The 22,634-nt window shown below is 32.1% G+C and overlaps 1 protein-coding gene across 1 annotated transcript; it reads left to right on the forward strand.

Annotated features, from left to right (window-relative positions):
• The first annotated feature begins 18,870 nt into the window (after nucleotides 1-18,870).
• LOC149562185 (uncharacterized) lies at nucleotides 18,871-19,370 on the forward strand. The gene has a single exon (XM_089823863.1). The coding sequence runs from the start codon at nucleotides 18,912-18,914 to the stop codon at nucleotides 19,107-19,109; it is 198 nt and encodes a 65-aa protein (XP_089679989.1). The 5' UTR covers nucleotides 18,871-18,911; the 3' UTR covers nucleotides 19,110-19,370.
• The last annotated feature ends 3,264 nt before the right edge of the window (nucleotides 19,371-22,634 follow it).

Consider the following 22,634-nt stretch of genomic DNA (forward strand, 5'->3'; position numbering starts at 1 on the left):
ACCGCTAGCGGCTCCACTGCGGGTTGCTAACCGCCGCGGTTAAAAACCGTGCAAAATATTTTTTTTGCGATTTTTTTGATTTTTCCGCCTCGGAGTGCGTGCAGAGGGCTGTACGACTCAGCAAGCAAAAAAAAATTTACCTCCCAGATCAATGTTGTCCAAATCGGACAAATTTTATATCAAAATGGGGGTTTTGACATCTTTTGAATCCATCCGTGAGGTCTGTTTGGCCTCAAACTGCTCTGAAAATCAGTGACCCCCCTGTTTTCTCAGAAAAATCTCAAAAAAAACACCAGATCTAATCCGCCAAACCCTTGTTCTCCCTTTTTCTTGAAACATCGAACAAGCTATAGCAGATCTGGCTCTGATACCATGTAGGATTTGAGCAAATAAGCCAATCAAATCCACAAAGCCTTCGAATTCCTGCATGCAAAAACCTATCACAGAAGAAAAAGACGAGAAGAGGCAAGGGTTTGCTAAAAAATGGAGATAGAAGAAAAGTTGCTCTCAAATGAAAAATGCATAAGAGATAATGAAAAAAGTACAATGCTCAACCTTATAAAGGTGAGATAGAAACCCTAAACTAAAAAGCTAGGTTGCACAATATAATTAATAAAATATTAATTATATGCACCTACAAGATAGCTTAAGAAAACTAGAGTAATAGGCAAATTAATTAATTAAATCAAAGTGATTTAATTAATAAGTGCAAACAAATAATTACTCTAACATATAGATCTAGGCAGGGAGATAAAAAAGGCTGGGGTGATGGAAAGGGCACCCAAAACTAGGAAGACACCCCAGCGTTTTTTATCTCTATGCCTAGATCTACATCCTATATTTTTTGTTCTCCTTGATTCTCTTGCATCCTGATGATGGATCATGTAGTATGATCTGAAATGTTGATGACAAAAAAACTCACACAATCATGCCCAGAAATCAAATATGACAGTACTTATGGATTGTGGAAATCTGATAGCTCTGAGTATATTTATTAATTTAACTACTAATAATATTTAGAGTTCATTTAAAAATTGAAACTTCTAAATTAATTATTATTAAATTAAATAAATATAATAACACCAAAATTAGGACTTTTAATTAAATCTTAAAATTTATTTTATCTATTTAATTAATTAATTAAATATAATTAAAATTTTATTTTTAATATAAAATTTTCTTTTAATTAAATCATTTAATAACATGTTTAGTTGATTTAATTATACTTAAAATCACAACATAACCACAAACTCAATAAGATAAAACTCAAGTAAAAAAATTAAGTACGAATCAAACTCAAAGGTTAAAAATCTCGAATTCATGTCACTTTGATGAATTCATAAAGGTAAATGAATCAGATACTTGTCATATATTTTAGGACAATTGGCTCAGGTTTAGGATTTTGACTTGAGAACTATCTCCCCTCTTTACCATTGAGATATGCAAGATGAGACACTCATCTTGGCAATTCAGGGAAGTTGACGCCCGATACCTACAATTTGCATAAAAGCCTAACATGTACATATGCATATATATCTAAACTAAACATGCAATGACAGAGAGTGGTACATCATGTAGATCCCAACTAGTAGGTGACTATGACTCCCTTCCTCAACTACATCAAAAACGTCAAACATAAAGTAAAACATACTTGTACACCATACACATGCAAGTATGGAGTAAGTAACCATAAAAAAACATATATAAATCATCCATCTAACTATCATAATGAAACAACTAAGATCACTTAATGAATATACAAAGCATCATCATCGAAAGAATAAACATGAACACATGAAATAACTGAGTATCAAATAGCTCATCCAATAAATAACTAAGTATGAAATAACATCAACCAAATTAGGTAACGAAGTATCACTAAATCAAATCTTGTAACCATGAAAAATTGACCTAAAAGAATTCAAAAATATAATCAAAATATAAACCAGGGGTAGGCACTACAAAAGGAAAATTGTTCTCAAGAGTTTGGACATTCATTTTGGGTGAAATTTCTTTGTAGTGACATAATGGAGCAATTTAGTGTTAATTTTAATGTAATTGAGCATGATAGTGAATTTACTTTGCATAAATCTTCTTGATAGCTTGCATTTCTCATTCTAGGATTGTCACTTAGGAATGCTTAAAATTTGAGAGCATCATTAGTCTCCAAATTTGGATAGAGATGAGATGATTATAGTCTCTCAATTTGACATATAACATGTTAGATCTTAATCTTTGGTCAAATTGAGTAGATTGATATAATGTTTCATGAATATACATTTATTTATACACTTGACTTCAACCTTTGGCTAACAACATGCAAGCTTGTCAACATTTTTCCCTTTATTTTAATAGTCTCTCAAAGAGGAACCCACCACTTTCTCCACTTTGTCATGGGGCCCTTAGTGATAGTATCTCTTGGATGGTTATTTGACAATGTAGGAAAAATAATTCTTTGGTTTTCCACTCTCATATCAACATTGTGGGTGAGTTGTCTCTCCACTTTTGGGTGGGTCACTAGTTATTCTACTTAAGTGTTTTAAAATATTTTTGACCTTGTTGTAAATTGCCTTTTTAGGTTTATCTTTGTAAGGGTTAGAGCCCTTGTTTTGTTTTGTTTATTAATAAAAATATGAAGCAAAGATAAATGGGGCAATAATTATTTTGGAACTCTCATTGAAAAGGAAAAACAATTAAATCCACAATAGTATTCTCTGAATCTACAATGAATAACTTGCAATATAGATATTCAAGATTTTCTAGGAGCTTATCCCAATGAATTGCCTATAGAAGACAATGATGGTTTTGTTGGATTGTCACTAAAAGATCCATTTGAAATAACACTTAACTTGGTAAAAATAGAAGATGATGAAAACTTAGTGCATACCAAGAACCACACTCTTTGCACTCTAAATGTTTTAGGAGTCTATCATGCCCGCCAATCAAATTAAGTAAAGGATGGGAAATAACCAAACAAACCAAACCATGATCTTATGATGAACATTGTGGAGATTGACTAAACGAGTTTTAATGACTAACTTGAGCAAAGGAGTAAGACTCAAGGGACCTAACCCAACTCAATAGATTTCTCTATCACAATAATTGAAAGTATGAAGATACGGAGAAGAGTATTTACTAGTTACAACCCAAGGTATACTAGCATCTAAAATATCATTGAAGGAGAAAAAGAGGTGACCACCAACTCAAAGATTAACAAATGGAGAACATCAACATAACAAGGAAAAAGGATTGTCGTCACCATCGAAAAGGATAGAAGCTTTGATGGAGCATCCAATACGGCTTGAGTGGATAAGAATCTAGAAAACACATTAAAATTGGTACATAATGATACATTGCTTTCAAACGAGAAAAGTTTTAAATGGTTATATTTTAACTAAAAACTGAAATAAAGTATGGGGTAGCGGCCAAATCAATGCATGGGCTTTCTCTTTCTAGTCGCTGCCTTTTTATGGGGCGGCCATTGGATTTATCTTCATTGGCATTGACCATTCAAATGTTGTTTACTGTCGTGGTCGGCTTCAAATCAGCTGATACATTGTATTTGTTCGCCCACTTTAAAACTACCTTAAACGTGCCATGTGGAAAATGAATTTTAAAGTAAACATGACCAAAGTTTTTAATGTCTAGTGGCAACGTAAGATGTACATCAGTTTGAATGACCAACGACATTAAATCAAACATCACTTTATAATATTGCAAAGTAATATTCCATGGCTCATGTATTGTTAGGCAATCTCAATTACTTTGCACCATGATTTAAGATTTAAGATTTAATTTAATTTTTTTTTTTAAAATTTAAAATCTTATATATTCAAGAGATGTCAACATGTTGTAGACATGAACACAGTTCATATATATATGATTTACTTTTAATTACTTCTAATCATGAGGTGAGTCAAGAAGTTAGAGTTGAATTCTTAATTACATAGATCAATTAAATTAATTTGATTGAGACAAACAATGCGTGCATCTATGCAGTCTATATAATTTTTTAACATAACATACATGTATAAATGTTTCTATGTATATTTTGTATGTGTTTTGCTTATATAATAGTATACTACATGATCTTAGCAAGATTGAATGCTTGATTTTATAATCATTAAATTGGTCACCTATTTAATCATGTTTTATTGAAGGGGTTTTTTAATGTAAACAATGTGAATCTCTTAGAGGTGTTCTCATAATTAATTTTGATAGTTTTGATTTTAGTTTGATATCCAATTTACAATAATTGTTAAAACATATTTAAAGTTTTGTTTCTTTTAAGAAAAATATTAATCCCTAAGATCAATATTAGGAATCTAGAATTTTAGCGAAAGAACAATATTTCAAACACTACTAAGATTGTGTTTGTTCTAGAACTGCTATATTATTTTTATTATATCTCTTTAGCTAAATCAACATAAAATTCAAAGGATAAAATAATTAATAAATTTATATAATAGATGTGAAACATATCACACCAACAAGTGCAATACGAGATTACAAAGATATAATTATGTATTGATTATTTAGAAATTAATTGAATAAAAATTTAAGTAGAGTTTTCAAAGTTTTTATACCCATTTAGAATTGGCACAAAGGATATAGGGAGGGAACCCTTTAGGGTAAGACTCATATCAATTCCTTACAATAAGATATCCTTAGCCCAGGCAACATTTTTAGTATTATAGCTTTCCTTTTCCTTTCAGTTCTCATTTTTAGGTTAGCATTCTTTCTCTTAGATGCTAAGTAGTCTTTAGATGGTAATCTGGTATTGATATTTAGTAATCCTTTATTGAATATTATATTTATTATGGTTAATTCAATTAATCACTTATCATATTTTCTTGAATTAGAATTCGAGATGAAAATGGAGCTTTAGGTAATCACTTAATGAAATAAATTAAAGCAACCTCACTTTGAAGAGTCTGTCGTTCCTTATTAAAAATATTCTAATGATGTTTTACTAACATATAACTTTGAGATTGAAGTTGTGGTTGAGTGACAGGGGCATTTTAATTAGCAGAGCTCTTAATCTAAGTCAAGTAGGAAAAGAAATATAAGGATAGATCCATGATACAATGGGGCAAAAAGATGCTCCAATTCAAGGTTGCAATGATATAAATATAACAATATTGTTCATAAAATCTTATGTAAATTGATATTTGATCCCCAAATAAGGGAGATCAACATATGTATAAATTTATTTTATAAAGGAAAGGTATGCCTTCTTAAAAACACCATGAATTTTAAGGGACATATTTACTTCTGAAACAAAACTTCAGTCTCGAACTCTACCAGGGGTTTGCTTCCTTGTTCTTTTTCCCTTGGTGCATGCACTTTGAATGGGGAAAAAAAGATATAAAATAAATTTATCCTGAAATATAAACATAAGGCATTAGCCTTTTACCAATAAAAAATAAATAAAATAGACAATTTATCATGCATTATGAATTTTTCTATATTATACTTGGTTATATCTATACATAAATATTTTTAATGATAATATAAATTATAAAATATATATTAGCCTCATTTAATAGTAATGAAAAATATTATAGTTTATGTGTCATCTAGTGTAACTAAAAGTAACTCATATAAGAAAATATTCTTGTATTCTATCAACCTATTCAGTTATGTACAAATAGAAAATAGACATGTTTGATAAAATGTTTCCATTTGATTGAAAAAAATGAATGTTTTCATACTTTTTTAAAGGAAAAGTTAATGAAACATGGATAATGATATATAAAGAGGGATATGTATCTTTGTTTACTAAGATACTTCCTTTAGGTTTTAGATTTAAGAGTTAGTATATATGTGTAAATGTGTCTGTTAAGGTAGTGAAAACTTGTTTATTCTTAGGATAGGTAGTTATTCACATTGATAGTGGCTATTGAAGTTGAGTAAATTCTAACTTATTTCTATTTCTTTATAGCAATCTATTCTTGTGTTTCATATATTTATAATATTTAAAAGTTACATTGTCTTTCTTATATTTTGAATGTATTTTTTATAATAAATAATTAGATAGAAATATGTTGGTTCTAGTCAAACATAAATTTCACTATTTAAAAGTTATCTTAAGGTTCAAAGCATCGACAAAAAAGGTTTAGTTGTATGGTTTTATCTAATGTTAAAAAATAGCGATAAAATTAGAGATAGAAGAATTTTAATTTTATTTATTCTTTAAATAAGTAGTGACTAAAATGTCTTATTGAAATGACACCCTTTCTAACTAATCTGATTGTTCTTTTGCAGAAATGTATATAAGAACAAGGTTATCAATATATATATCACTCCTATGGGGACATGATTCATGTAGGGACATGTCCCTAGGTGATGTATGTTCCTTCACCAATCAGTGCCAATGATTCATAACATCATATATTATGAATTATGATAAGTTAATTGATTAATCCCAATCATCGTTGATAGTAATAATGCCAACAAGAAAGCACATTGACTTGATTCATATTCACTTAAATATTGTATCGGGTTTGGTACTTATGTTTATTTATATTGTATCGTCATATAGTCAATTTAAAATATTGATTTTGCAATTCGATAATCTAGAATAAACAATATGTGATTGTTATTATATATGTATTAGATATGGAATAATGGGTAATGGACACCCAGGAATGCCCAAAAGTTGAACCAACTGCTGAAATTATATTAATTCTAAAAATGTTGTAATCAAGTACAAAGAGATGTCTTCCAAAGGCCAAACCCTAAGGGAATGACGTCTAGAATGTTACAAGAGAGGATGAACGTCCTCTAATGCAAAGAAAGATATGTGATTCACACATCCAAGCTGTTATCAAATGCAAGTCATAATCATTCGATACAATAATCCCATGCTAAACAATGAGACTCTCACCCCTATTTATCCTATTCCTTCACCCTTCTAGAAAGAACTAAAACATTAATTAATTACAAGTGCTAGAAGCTTCCCCCTTCCAATAATTAATGCACTCTCTAGAAACTCCTCTCTTGCAATAATTAATTGTGCTTCTAGAGGCTTCCACCTTTCCAATAATTAATACACACTCTAGACGCATCTCCTTTGTAATACAACAATTAATTAAATTAATTAAATATAAAGCCACCTTTTAATTTTAATTTATTTAATGACTTTATAAGAAATTAATTTAATTTTTTCTCATCCTCCACTTAGACTTTGGAGAACGTGAAGGCCAAAAGATGGGATCATTACAAATCCGCCCTCCTTGAAATTGCTTGTCCTCAAGCAATTAAGCAACATAATGAACTCCAACCTCCACCTGGATCCCAATTGAAGTAATGTGTGATATCCATATAGACATTAAACAAACTGCAAATGAACATCATTAGGACCAACCACATGTCCTGCAAGTTAGCTCCCAAAACTTGTGCTGATGAAGTATAAGTCTGGATGTCACCAGAAGGCGGCTCCATAGAAGATCTCTGAAACCTCTTCCTCCCAACTGCTGCAACACAAAACTAAATCTTTGTAGATAGTGAAAACTGAGCCCATCTCCACTCAGGTGAATGATTAACATCAGCCTCAAACATCAGATTGTCATAAGACAATGTTGCATCCATGTTGAACATAGTACTATCCCAAGAGTGAACATTAACACTTTGTTGATCGATAGTATAATATGACTCTATCAGTATATTGCTCACCTCATTAGCAATAACAAGTGTACTATCATCAGAGCACACATCTACAACCGCATGCTTATTACCAAACTCCTCATTGGATGGTTCAACTAACATAGAAGTGGTTGTTGATATGACAATTCCCTTGCATTCTCCTAATTCCACTATTGCTACATCATCATCCCCTGACAAGGCTTCATATGTGGTCTCCTGACTTTGCACGCATGTCTCTACTGACTCTATCGAAATGCTCACATCACCAACATCATAATTGGTTGGCTCTATACATGTCTCGATCCCACCTGAGGAATCAACTACCTTCTACTCTGGAGCAGCATACAAATCATCAATGTTGATGCCCATCTGTCTAGCCATAAGCTGCAACATCATATCCATTTGCCTATTCTGCTCCTGTTGCATACGTTGCCCCTTCTCTAATGTACCCAATAACTCTTTGAACAGTACCTCCCCCTGATCTGGACCAGCATTCCCGCCTCCGCCTAATCCTGTATTCCTGTCATCTCGATCACCCATATTGTTGTCTTGATCAAAGAATATCTCCTCCGTGTCTGTATGGCTGGATTCAATGTCCCCCTGCATAGATGTACTAGACTGTTTGCTTTGCAAATCTGAAATCCTATTTTGTCTTGCTCTGGTATTGCGAAAATTATAAGGCCCCTGTTGCATGCTCAAACATAAATGCTTAGCCTGTGTTTTTTACTTACTTTTTCCCTCTATCCGGTTGTTCCAAATTCCCTATAAGACCTCCACAGGATGGTAGGACTTATAGCTCTGATACCACTGTAATGGGCACCTACTAGTTATAACTTCGTGAAACACTTTGTAAGCAAGCTCTGATACCACTGTAATGGGCACCTACTGGTTATAACTTCGTGAAACACTTTGTAAGCAAGCTCTGATACCACTGTAATGGACACCCAGGAATGCCCAAAAGTTGAACCAACTGCTGAAATTATATTAATTCTAAAAATGCTGTAATCAAGTACAAAGAGATGTATTCCAAAGGCCAAACCCTAAGGGAATGACGTCTAGAATGTTACAAGAGAGGATGAACGTCCTCTAATGCAAAGAAAGATATGTGATTCACACATCCAAGCTGTTATCAAATGCAAGTCATAATCATTCGATACAATAATCCCATGCTAAACAATGAGACTCTCACCCCTATTTATCCTATTCCTTCACCCTTCTAGAAAGAACTAAAACATTAATTAATTACAAGTGCTAGAAGCTTCCCCCTTCCAATAATTAATGCACTCTCTAGAAACTCCTCTCTTGCAATAATTAATTGTGCTTCTAGAGGCTTCCACCTTTCCAATAATTAATACACACTCTAGACGCATCTCCTTTGTAATACAACAATTAATTAAATTAATTAAATATAAAGCCACCTTTTAATTTTAATTTATTTAATGACTTTATAAGAAATTAATTTAATTTTTTCTCATCCTCCACTTAGACTTTGGAGAACGTGAAGGCCAAAAGATGGGATCATTACATAATGCAAGCATTATATATATGTATCTATGTATGTATGTATGTATGCATTAATCCATGTATGTATGATTATCTTTTACATACATACATACAGACACACACACATATGTATATATATATATATATATATATATATATATATATATATATATATATATATATATGTATATATATATATATACATAGATATATATGTATATATATATGTATACATATACATATACATATATATACATATATATATATATATATATATGTATACATATGTGTATACATATGTATACATATATATACATATATATACATACATATATATATATACATACATATATATACATACATACATACATATATATACATACATACATATATATATATACATACATATATATACATACACATATATATATATATATATATATATATATATATATATATATATATATATACATATACATACATACATATATATATATACATACATACATATATATATATACATACATACATACATATATATATATACATACATACATATATATATATACATACATACATACATATATATATATATATATATATATATATATATATATATATATAGATATAGATATATATATGTATGTATATATATATATGTATGTATGTATGTATATATATATATGTATGTATGTATATATATATATGTATGTATGTATATATATATATGTATGTATGTATATGTGTGTGTGTGTGTGTGTACACACACACACACACACACACACACACACACACACACACACATATATCACTTAAGAAATATAAGGAAATGATAAATAATAGTAGTTTACTCAAGTATTTAATTTCTTTGATTGGAATTGTATGACTGAAGCTACAAAACATCAACAACTAGTTGTATAACTTTGTTAGGCATCAATGCATTTTAAAGGTTAATATCTATAAATGAATAATAGGTATAGGAAAATAATTTTATGACCTAGTCTATTGACAATTTTTTACTTTCATATAGATCTTAAAATTATTTTATAATGTATATACTCGCATTGCAAATCTTTATTTTTTAGATTTGCTTTTCTTATTTACTCATATGAAATGTATATGAATTTAAATTTTATTCCCATGTGTTCACTATCCACAATTTGAAATCACTTAACAATATTAATGAACTAATATAATTAAATGCAATAAAAATATTAACCAATAGCCAAAGGATGGTCACAATTACTTAGGATATATAATATGTCCCAAAACATATATTTAAAGTTCCTTTTGGGAAATGGTGAAGGTAAGATGGAGAGAGAATAAGGGTTTTCCCTAAATACTAGACTCCTCAAAGATGAAAATATTAGAACTACACTCATGGTTGTTAGGACGTACAATAAGGAGATTATTAAGAATCCCAATGCCATTGATTGATAGAATAAATGTATCTCTAGCTGGGAATCTTTTCAAGGTGGTAGGTAAGAAGAAAGCTAAGGATTTTAGGAGGTTGGAGAGTGAGATTCACAAAAGACTTTGTCAAGTGTAGATAGGGTGCATCAAGATGACCCATCTAATCATGGAGCCCTAAATGAGGCTACCAAGTCAAGAGATTAGTGAAGAAGATTGTAGAAGGGCCAAGATCTAGTCAATTAGCCATGGGGCTAGGGGATCGAAGTAATTCTTTCAATTTGTCAAATAGAATGAAGCTAGGGAGAGGATTAACAATTTATGTGAAGGAGGATATATTATTAATTCTAAGAAGATATTGTGATGAAATTTTTGACTTCTACTCTAATATTTTCACTTCTAAAGATAGTGGGCATAACATGATGGAAGCCAATGCTAAGATTAGTAGTGCCATTCCTAAGAAGGTTTCCATGGATGATATAATATTTTTGGACAAAAATATTTCTATACAAGAAACCACTAAGGAAATTTAGAGTATGCAGATTGATAAGGTTTTTGGACTTAATGGAATTCCTGTAGAACTTTATAAGGACAATATTGAGTGGGTTGGAGATGATATTTTGTAGGTTCAAAATGAATCCTTTGAGAGGGATTCCTTTGGACCCTAATGTTAATATGGATTTGATTAAACTCATCCAAAAATAAGGATACATATCTTTTAATCAAGAATTTGAGAACAACTACTATGTTGAATGTTTCATACAAAATCATTGCTAAGGTTTTGGCTCTTAGATTGGAGGACATATTGCCAAATATTATTAACCCTATCCAAATTGGATTTATTAAAGGAATGTATATTATTGAGAATTTAGTCCCATGTTCAAAAACCTTGGATTGGCATAAAGCTTCAAGTCAACAGGTTTGCATACTTTTGTTGGATTATGATAGAATTGAATGGAACTTCATCTAGATGATGCTTTTTGGCTTTAGGATTTCGAAAAAAATTCTATAATATGGTGTCCATCTTGATGAAGGGGTCTTATGTTCTAGTACAAGTTAATGCTTTGAGATCTCATTCCTTTGAACTTACTAGGTCCATTAGATAGTGTTTCCCCCTTTCCCTTGCCCTATTTGTTATTACATATAATGCTCTATTTTATATCCTTAGAGATAATTCCCTATCCCCCAAGTGCAAGCTTCAGTACTCCCTAATGGAAACATTAAGATATTTCAAATGTAAAATTTTTATATGAAATGAATATTCTTACCAAGATAGATGAACAAAATTTTTATCACTTGATGTGAAAGTTGAATCTATTTTGTAGTGCATCTAGGAGTAAGGTCTCGCTCCCTAAATATATTATCTTAGGTCAGAGTGATGTCAAACCTCCTTAGTGAAATAGGTTTTCACTTACATGGGGTGAGCCTAGTAATGTTATTAGATGGTTGTGGATTATCTTCTTTGTTGAACCTAACCTTAAGAATATGCAGTCTAGTGGATTAAGAATAAATTCACAAGAAACTTGGTAAATAGAATGACTAGTATCTCTCATTAGCTAAGATGTTTAATGTTTTTGAGATGATTCTCTCTTCATCTACCATATATTATTCAACTACACCATGTTTACCCATGAACAATTTAACTATGTTTAGAAGAGAGTCAAGGAATTTGTTTGGTTTGATGAGAGAGGTGGTAGGAATGCTCATGTTTCTTGATGGGAATGGTGTGCTATGAGTAGGGAAGTGAGTGGTCTTAGATTGAAATAATTAAGGATTTAGGTGATATCTCTGGCTATCAAGTATATTTCCATGTCTCTCAAGGTAATAAACCCTAGAAAATTATACTAAAAAACATCTCTATAGCCTATCCCTTGAGAGCTTCTTCCTAGAAACACCTGCATATCAATGAGCTGATAGCTAGGTCTAAAATTTTAAAGGCTTCTTGGAAATGTTGGGATAAATTCATACATCTTATCAAAGGGAATCAGGCATCTAATGAGGACAAATAGATTTGTAGAGAAAGATCCATCTGATGGAACATACAACATGGTGATAAACTGTTAAATCTGTTACAAGGGTGCTTAGCTAAGAAGTGTCGCAATAAAGGAATTAGAATTTTTGTTCACTTCCTCATTGATGGTAATCTAATTTGGGTGTCAGGATCTAGTTGAATTGAATGATCTTCCCTTACCCCATGGAGGACCTATTCCATATTGAGAGAAGTTTTCTTGCCCCTTAAACTTCCCAAATGGTTTTGCAAGGAATAATATAGCCCATGGACTCCATGAGATGGCCAAATGCTTTGCTATTTTCCCTTTTCAAATCCAAGACCATTTATAAGTTTCTTACTGATAACTTTGATATTGTTGTCCGCATCAACTATACATAGAATCTCCCCCTTTATCTCCCATCTTGGACCAAGATTCTATTCTAAAACTGGCATAGACCTATTGAGCCTAAGTTATTGTTCTTCATGTTGCTTGTTCTTTTACAGAGGTTACCTATTAAGAAACCTAATAGGGAACCTAATGTCTACTCCTTATGTTGGTGTGATGACTCCATCCCCCATATCCTAGATTTAGTTATTTCTTTTTGAAAATGAAGTGTGGAATATGTCAATCTCTCTATTTATGATGTACCCACAAGCAAATTTGTTAAATATAGAAAAATTAGTAATCTCTTCTACTATGTTCATTTTGGTTTATATTTTGTGGTTTATTTGGAAAACTCATAATTATGATATTTTTAATGGGAAATGAAGATGACTTGATGAGTCTCTTAGGACACTTGTGCATCATTATATAAACATGCAGGTTACTATGGTGTTGAAGATTAATGAGAACAAGTTCTTTGAGCTTCTTAATCATTACTCTCGAATTATGGGAATGAATGACACATCATATGGATACATAATAAAGTAATAGATGAGAACATTCAAAGGAAGATTGAAGAAGAATTGAATCCTAACATGCTTCTTGTGGTGATCTCCTACCTAGAGTTAAAGATATGAACCCACATGTTGTGCTTGAACTTGATGACAAGATTCTCAAATGTTGCCTTGCACCATTGGCTTAGACTACCTGGTTTCCCTCTTGATGAGGATATATGTCTTAATTTTTGAAATACATATGTAGTATGGTGTAATGACATGAAAATTGCATATGATCCTAGTGTAGTTCTCTAACTTGCAACTTTCTCCAAAATAAGGGGTTGGTTTGTCTATGGTTTTCAAATACTCTCATTAACAAATTGTTGATGTAGCAATTTTTCCCCACCTTATAATTAACAGGGAGAACATATTTGGAGCGATATTAACCATTTGTTATTTTCTAACATGCCCCAATTTCAAATAATTTATTTTCTATTTGTTTTACTCTTCAACCAGTTAATTAATTTAAGTATTTTTATCTTCGATTTCCTTTATTTATGATTTTTGTGCTATTTATTTTATTGTGATATAGAGTTTAGATATGATTTGACATAATTGTAACATTTGGTTAATTTTAACTATATATTAAAGTGTTTTATGATAAACTCTTGAGTTGTTTCTTTCAAATGTGTTAATCATTTTGATCATTAAAATCTATTTGACATTCTATTTAATTACATAGATAAAAAGTTTTGGGTTAAATTGTATAATTTGGTCACATATGAAAGTTTATCAAAAGATTTTAAAACTTGAATTGTGTTTCTTTTTATCCACTCTTCAACCTAACCTATACATTTAATTTGAATCCTATTATCACATCAAGTGTTAATGACTTTTCTTGAACCCCAAGTATAATGTTATAAGTTAGTTATAAGAACTAGATCACATATTGGTATTTATTTATCAATCCACAACATAATTATATTCCATTAAACACCAAGTATATAATCCTTTATCACACCAACTTTATTAACAGAAGTTTTAGTGGTACAACCTTGTCAAAACCACAAGTTTAATGCATATCTCTCTAAGTACCAAAATGTGTTAAAATTTTTCAAAACAAAAACTACACATAATTTTTATGAAACCATGAGAGACAATTGTGGATTCATTATAACACATAAATCCTTGCAGTGGCATGTGTGGCGATCACATAGGATCTTGCCTACTTCAAGAATGATGACAATACATTTATTCTAGGTTAATATACATACCTCTCTTTTTTCTGTGCCTTTGAGAAGTTCCCTCATTATTCTTTTGGCTTGTAGTTTTTTTTTTCACAGAGGCTAGTTCTAGTGACTTTGTTACTACATTGGTGAGTTTTTGTGTTGATTAGTTATGGGTCTACAAAATCATATTTCTTTTGACTTATATTTTGAGAGAAAGGATGGGAGGGAGTATGTATTAGATTGAGACAGATTAGTGTGAACAATTTAAGAAAGATCCCAAGGTTTGGGAGATTATGGAAAAGGGGAAAATGACATTGTATATTGATTGCATGAAGGGTTAAAACCCTGACCTATCTTAGTAAATTGTGATTTCTTAGGATGAGGGGAAGGTTTTGGGAGAAGTGTGGAATTTATGATCACTTTGAAGACCACTTCTATGGTTATGGGTCTAAGTATGGAGGGAGAGAAAATCCTATTAGGATTAGAGGGACAACAATAACAATTACATGAAAATATATCCAATATCAAAAAATAAAAAAGCACAAAAAAGAGAACACAAGATACATAGATTTAAGGTTGTTCACCCAATCCTTGGGCTACATCCACCAAGAGTGAGTCCAATATTCTTATATTTATTGAGTGATTACAACTTGATTACAATCTCCAATCCCTTATAGCTCGATATCACTACAAGAAGCTACTTTCTCACTACACATTATGAATTCCCTAACCCTAAGCCATTTTATACAAGCTTTTTGCCGCTTACAAAATTAGGGCAAGAATAATTACAACATGTTGGCCTCTAGAAAAATAGCCAATAAAATAACCCCAAAAAGAATAATTACAACATGGAGGCTTCATGAGAAATACCTTGTTTAGTATGGAAGGATTTTTGTACAACTTTGCTAAGGTTTTCATCAACTCTTCTTTTGTCTTCACTTTTGTAATATTAAATGCCACGAATTGTGCCAAGAACAAATGAACACTTCCAAGTACCTTTCTATCTAGAATATCCTAGTCCTCTTCTGAGATATTTGCATCTTTCTTGTCCTTTCATCCAAATGGATTCCATAGATCCTTTTGATAAAGATAGTCTTACATTTTCATTTTTTTATAACTAAAAGTTATGCCTATTAAACTTCTCAACCTTTAGCTTACCCTCATCTGTCATCGCTCCTACTTAATTGTGAGACTCCCACTCAACTGTGAGACTTTCGTACAAAGGATAACTAAAACAACCTCACTCCGATACTAGATGTTAGGGTTAGTGGGACATAAATGATAATTACATGCAAATATATCTAATATCAAAAAATAATAAAACACACAAAAGAGAACACAAGTGTCAAATATTTAACGTGGTTCACCCAATCCCTAGGCTACATCCACCAATATGGAGTCCAATATTCTTATTATCCACTAATTACAACCTAATTTCAATATGCAATCCTTACAACTAAATACCACCACAAGAAGCTACTATTTCATACACATTATGAAATCACTAACCCTAAGCCATTTTATACAATCTTTTTGTTGCTTACAAAATTAGGGCTATAATAATTACAACATGTAGGCCCCAAAACAATAATCAATAAAATTGCCCCCAAAAAAATTTCCTCGCAGGCTATGCCTCAAAACCTTCGACAGTCGTGGGATATCACCCCCGACTATATTGGGAGCTATCGCCCCTAAACCCCCACTTGAGGCCTGACTTGGACCCAAACTTTGACAAGGATACATGGTGAGTTTACAATACTTTCCTAACCAGTCACCACAAGATAACGAATCCCCCACAACACCAAAATATCCTTCAAAGAGACCTACAAGCTACTTTTGGAAGAAAGTGAGAAAATTATGAGATTACAGCTAGGTCTCAACAAAGAGAAGCTTACCAACATTAAGAAAATTGTGGTGAAGATCTTTGTTAAGTTTGTGAGTTGCAAGGGAAGATATAAATGTTTTCGCTCTTGTATTTTTCCCATGCTCAATAATTTTTAGAGGGATGTGAAATTATGTTTTTTGTATTGGATTTTCTCTTCACTTTCCCTATCTATTAACAAGTCTAAGGTTAAGGGTCTCCTTCCCCTAAAAATTACCAGGGCTTGTTGTTTAGGCTTTATAAATTCCATACAAACCTCATTCCATAAAATGCCACTAATTTGATTATGGAATTGAACAACCTTGAGTTTCCCCTTGTTTCATTCTCTGTTAGGTAGTTGTAGAACCCCCAAACACCTCTAGAAATTCCCCTATTTCATGTATCAAAGTGCTTCCATATCGTAAAGCTAAACATAGAAAAGAAGACTAGCCTAAGTTGGTTGAGAAAACTGTTGAGGTTTTTGATGATTTGACTAGAGGGTCTCATTGGAAGATGAAATCCACCTAGACTCCAAATCACTCCACCCATCACTCTGCTCCCAATTACCCCAATATTCCTTTCTTTCCCCCCTCCCCTAAGATCAACTTGGGTTATCCTAGGGACCCTAAAATTCCTCTCTTTGGCTCTCCTTCCCTTTTGCCTAGATTGGAGGAAGGAGGTGTTGATTTAGAGGCTTTGGCCTTAGACAAGCTTTCAATTTGTTAAAAAAAGTTGAAGGCAATCACCAAGTGGATCTTATTTCAACTCAATATTGCTTAGTGAGAAAATTAATAAGTTAGAAGCCCTAGTGGAGGTGAAACAAAAATTGGAAGACTGGACCACTAGTAGACGAGATGATGCTTTGTGGAAATTGGGTAAAGACCTGGGGGATAAACTACATAACTAGTCCAGTTTCTAGAGGAACGTGATTCTGAGACTTGTTATAAGGCTCCTAGTGAAGAAGAAAAATATGATATTATTAATGCTTTGGGGTCAACTAAGGTTTCCCAAGAGAAGTTGGGTAGACAACTCAAGGAGTCGATGTCGCAACACAAACATGCTTAGAAGAGGATGGAATCAACCATTGGTAAGATTAAGGAGGAGATTGAGGAAATGAAGCCCAAAAGAAAGAAAAGGGATGAAGCTTCGTGTAACGAGGAAGTTATGTAGAAAAGTACTAAATAGGTTTGTGGGACGGGGGATGGTACTCCTTCCTGTCTTAAGCTCAAGGAGTTGTAGATGTTAAGGTTGTTGTTGATGGTCTCAAGGTTGGTTTGTTTGGTTGGGTTCCTAGTTTGTGGTACTAGTTTTGGCTTTTGCTGGCTTTTTGGTTTGTTGGTTCATGGTTGTTGGTCATCAATTGTTGGATTGTTGGTTTGTATGAAACCAGAACAAATAGGAAAAGTGAATCTAGCAAAAAGAGAAAAAGTGAATCACAAATAAAGATAAAATTACAATACATGGACTTTTCTTTCAACATATGAATGCAACACAAAGATAAAGTGGAACTCAAACAAAGTTAAAAATGCTACATGAATTTTAAGCTTATGAAACTAAAAGAAAGAGATTATATAAGTCTCAAACAAAGAGATAATGTGAATCCCAAACAAAGAATATAATGTATGAAATAGAGTTTTTAATTAATCAATGCACCACAAAGAAAGAGAGTGAAACTCAAACACACTTCTTGAAAAAAAATACAACCTACCTATCAAACTAGAACAAATAGATAAAATGACTAGAAACAAAGGATAAAATGAATCTAAAACAAAATAAAAATGATAGTATTCATTACAACTTACAATTTTCAACCTGCCAAACTAGAACAAATAGATAAAATGACTCTAGAAACAAAGGATAAAATTTATCTAAAACAAAATGGAACAAATAGATAAAATGAATGTAGAAAGAAAGAATAAAATGACTCTAAAAGAAAATGGAAAACATCCATCAACACCCCCAAATAAACATTTGACCATATTTAATAATTAATCAAAAGGATACCAAATGAGTGGCGAACAGAGACAACACACAAGGAGTGTTAGGTACTTAGGATTTGAAAGGTGCTTTTGTTGAAGTTGACTAGGGAATAAGAGTAGAGAAGAACGGTCAATAATGAAAAGGCATCCCCGTGCCACCTTTGGTATAAACAAATGGGGGTGACCCCAAACACATGGGTAATGGGCAGAGAAGTGAGACAAGGGTGGGGATCCTTGTCAGCAAATGTCACTGTGGTGGGCCCCGTCTCTAGAAGCCTAGTCGGCACATTATGTCGCGACCCCAGTGCTGCCCATGTGACCCCGTAACTGCCCGGGCCCCTCATGCCTGCCCGCCCTTTTTATACTTGGAAAATGCGCCCTCATCATTCCATTCTCCAACAACAGCAACAACAATGGCGATCAATTTAGGGCGAGAGGAAAGGTACTGGAGCAGCAACAGCACAAGCAGTATTGTATCTTCGTCTGCTGCTTCTTCTTCTAATGGCAGGTCAGGATCCGGCTTGAGCAGGCGCTGTTTGAGTGTTATTAAGGAGCAGCGCGCTCGCTTATACATCATCCGCCGCTGCATCATCATGCTTCTCTGGAAGTGATCGCCGCTGTAAATATCCCTTTTTGAGCTCTCCGTTTCTCTGTCAACAGACTCGAATTAGGTCCTCTTTGTGTCGTTTAAGGCTTCTCGGCTGTTCTTTGCGGTTGTAGCACTGTGGATTTTGCTGTATGAATCCCGTGCTCCTTTGAATTAGTGTACTTTCTTGGTTTTGTGTTGGCCGGAGGCCTGTAAATGGATTTCTGGAGGATCCGGACTTGTAAATGATGTTAATTTATCTTATTCGTTCTGGAATATTTTGCAATTCTCTTTCTCATGATGTGGCTGAATTCGTGTTCTGTTTCGGATGTGAAATTTTAAAATTATCCTTCCACGGTTATTTTACTGTTTTGAATCAACCTCTTGCGGTCGAACTGTTTCGTTTCTACTGAAACAATTTATAATTACCTTTCTGCGGCTAAATTAATGTTTTGTTTCTAGTGAGACGTTTTCTAATTATCATTTAAATTAATAATTAGTCTAGGCTGGAGGCTTGTAAATAGAACTCTGGAGGATCCAGACTTGTTGTACATACCGCTAATTTATCTTCTTTATACTTCTGAAACATTTACTCTTGTTCTTCTACGGATAATTTAATTTTTTCCGTTGAATTGTTTTGATTCTGCGGTAATATTTTATAAATAGCCTTCTGCGGCTGAACAGTTTTTCTTCCACTGTAGACAATCCTTCTGCGTCTGAATTGTTTTGTTTCTCCTCTGAAGTTTTCTAATTATCATTTAAGTAAACAATTAGCGTAGGCTGGAGGATCCAGACTTGTAAAAACTGTTAATTATTTTATTTCTTCTGGAACACTTTACTCGTTCTTCTGCGGATGAATATTTTTTCCCGACTGAATTTATTTGATTCTACTGAAAAATTTTATAAATATCCTTGTGCGGCTGAAATGTTTTATGTCTATTCTAGCATTTGAATTATCCTTGTGCGGCTGAATTGTTTTGTTTCTACTGTGCCGTTTTCTAATTATTACTTCAATGAATAATTAGCGTAGGCTAGAGGCCTGCAAATGGATCTCTGGAGGATGCAAATACTGTTCATTTATCTTATTTGTTCTGGAACACTTTACACTTATTTTTCTTCTGCGCGGGATGGCTTTTTCACGGTCGGAATCGTTTTGTTTCTAAAAAACTTTATAAATATGCTCCAGCGGCTAGATTGTTTTATCTCGACCATATTTTTATCAATTGTCCTTCTGTTTCGTTTCTACAGTATAATTTTATGATTATTTCCTACAACTTGCATCCTGAACATGAATTTTTTTGCCGTTGAATCACAATTCTGAAAAATCATTCAACAGTGAATAAATATTAAAGCACACTGCGGGTACCGTCAGTACTGACGTCAAACAAATACAATGGAATTCCAATTTTTTTCTTGTATTCTACGAAAAAAATCAATGAAATAAATAGGTAGCAAGAAAATATTTTAATTAAAGATACACTATCCTACATAGTTTATTAAGTCTAATTTTCTATGTTTCAATTATGGTTATGCAGCTTGCGTGCTGAACCCGAATGCATTTTTAGTATTGAATAATAATTATGGCAAATTATTTGAGGGACGGAAACAAAGCACTCTGCGAGTGCCGTCACTGCTGACGTCAAAAAATGATTCTAGAATTTTAATTTGGTGTACTTTAATTTATAAGAAACTTAATAAATTAAAATATTTTTAAAGTTCTCGACGGGAAAAAGATAATTATAATTATATAATTATTTTGTTTGTATTTGAATTGAAATTATTTACTATATTATGTTAAACAAGAAATCAATGAGGTTTAATTAATACTTTTTAATGAATATGAAAGATTATAATTTTATAACGACTTTATTTGTATTTTTTGAAATTAAGGTTGAATTAAAATGATTTTATAAGTAGAATGATAAGACAAATATTTTATTAATTTTATATTGTTTGCTTGAGATGGAGGTTTGATTAAAATAACTTTATTTAATGTAGTTTACATGTAATCAATAAAGTGAGATGGTGAGAAACATATTTTAATTAATTTTGTAAAAAGATACTATAGGTTCTACTTTTATAATTTGTTTGTTTAAATTTCTAAATTGATATTGCATTGAAATAATTAGATTAATGAGATTAGACGGTTTATGGACTTCTGCAATTCAAAGTTTTGTAGGAAATGTGACATTTTCGAGAAGACTATTCTTTCTCTTGTTAATTTGAGTTGGCATCTTTTAAAAAAATGTAGTTTGGTTTCTTTAGGTGATTTTATCTCTGAAACAATTATTTTTTCTTAATGTTTGTGCTTCCCCAACAACTCTCTATAGAGCTACCTTCTCTATATTCATGTACCTTCAATCTTTAGATAAAATGCCCTCTACTCGTACTCGCCTTGGGATTTAAAAATATAAAGTCACTTCCACTATTCCTTAACTATTGTCCATCTACCTTTCTTATACTTAAAAGCCTATGTGAGCTAGTCCTTAGTTGAACAATCAATTTTTTTGCACTCTATTTTTAATCTTATAGAAGCCTTTTTTGTAATGACTATAAGGTTGACTTTTATAATACAATAGTAATTTCTTGCCCGTTTCTATCCCTCATCATTATTTAGGTTGTTTCTTTTGCACTCTATTTTTAAGCATTTGCTAACGTGTGCACATTAATTTAGGCTAATGCCCCACTTTCCCATCCATTTGTGATTTTGCTTCATACACATATTCTTTTCTCCATGCAACTCTTTTCTTGCAGCTATATGCCATATATTGATTATCATATTTTTTTGATTTTTTGAAGTAACAAAATAAAATACTTTGGAAATTCATGTCTGTGAATAATTTTGGAGGGAGCTAAGAGCTTATTATAAAATTGATTTTGAAAGTTACATTTGTGGATTCTTTCTATTTGTCTATATGACAAATTAAATAATCCAATAGCCCATACCTTGTACCATACAACACTACTAATGTGACTTGAAGTATAACCCAAATACTACATTGGTACTAAGTCTATATTTTTGGTCTTTTAACACCATTTCAAGAAGGTCTCTTTCAAATCAAAAGTTGGATTACTTCTTCCTTTTCAAAATTAAAACTTTGGTTTTGTTATTTTTGTATTGATCAACAACAAAAGAACGGTGTGCCCCCATTCTTTGATTTTGTTAATGTTCATTAATGGCATTAGTTAATATAAAGAGTTTTAGAGCCCATAAGTGATTTGTGAAATCTTGGGTTTTTTATGACCATTAGAAATAGGTCATTGACATAAAACAAGGGTTTCACAACATATTTTAACCAAGTAGACCCCTTTTCAACCATTTTTTTTTTAGCTACTCACCTATCTTGCTGATGTATAACCTAAATAAAGTCATGCATAGATATTTTTCACCATATCACTAACCAAGTCATTCCCTTTCCATCTAACTTTGGTATCTAATCTTCTAGCTTTCGATTTGCAACCTAAACAAAGTTGGGGTAAGAGAGTAACCTCAAGTTTGATGCCTATGCAATTCTTAGAACCTTCCAACAATCTTGGTTGTGTTTTGATT

Source organism: Cupressus sempervirens, chromosome 4 (assembly GCF_028749045.1).
Source record: "Cupressus sempervirens isolate cs-2001-9-10 chromosome 4, ASM2874904v1, whole genome shotgun sequence".
Classification (NCBI taxonomy): domain Eukaryota; kingdom Viridiplantae; phylum Streptophyta; class Pinopsida; order Cupressales; family Cupressaceae; genus Cupressus; species Cupressus sempervirens.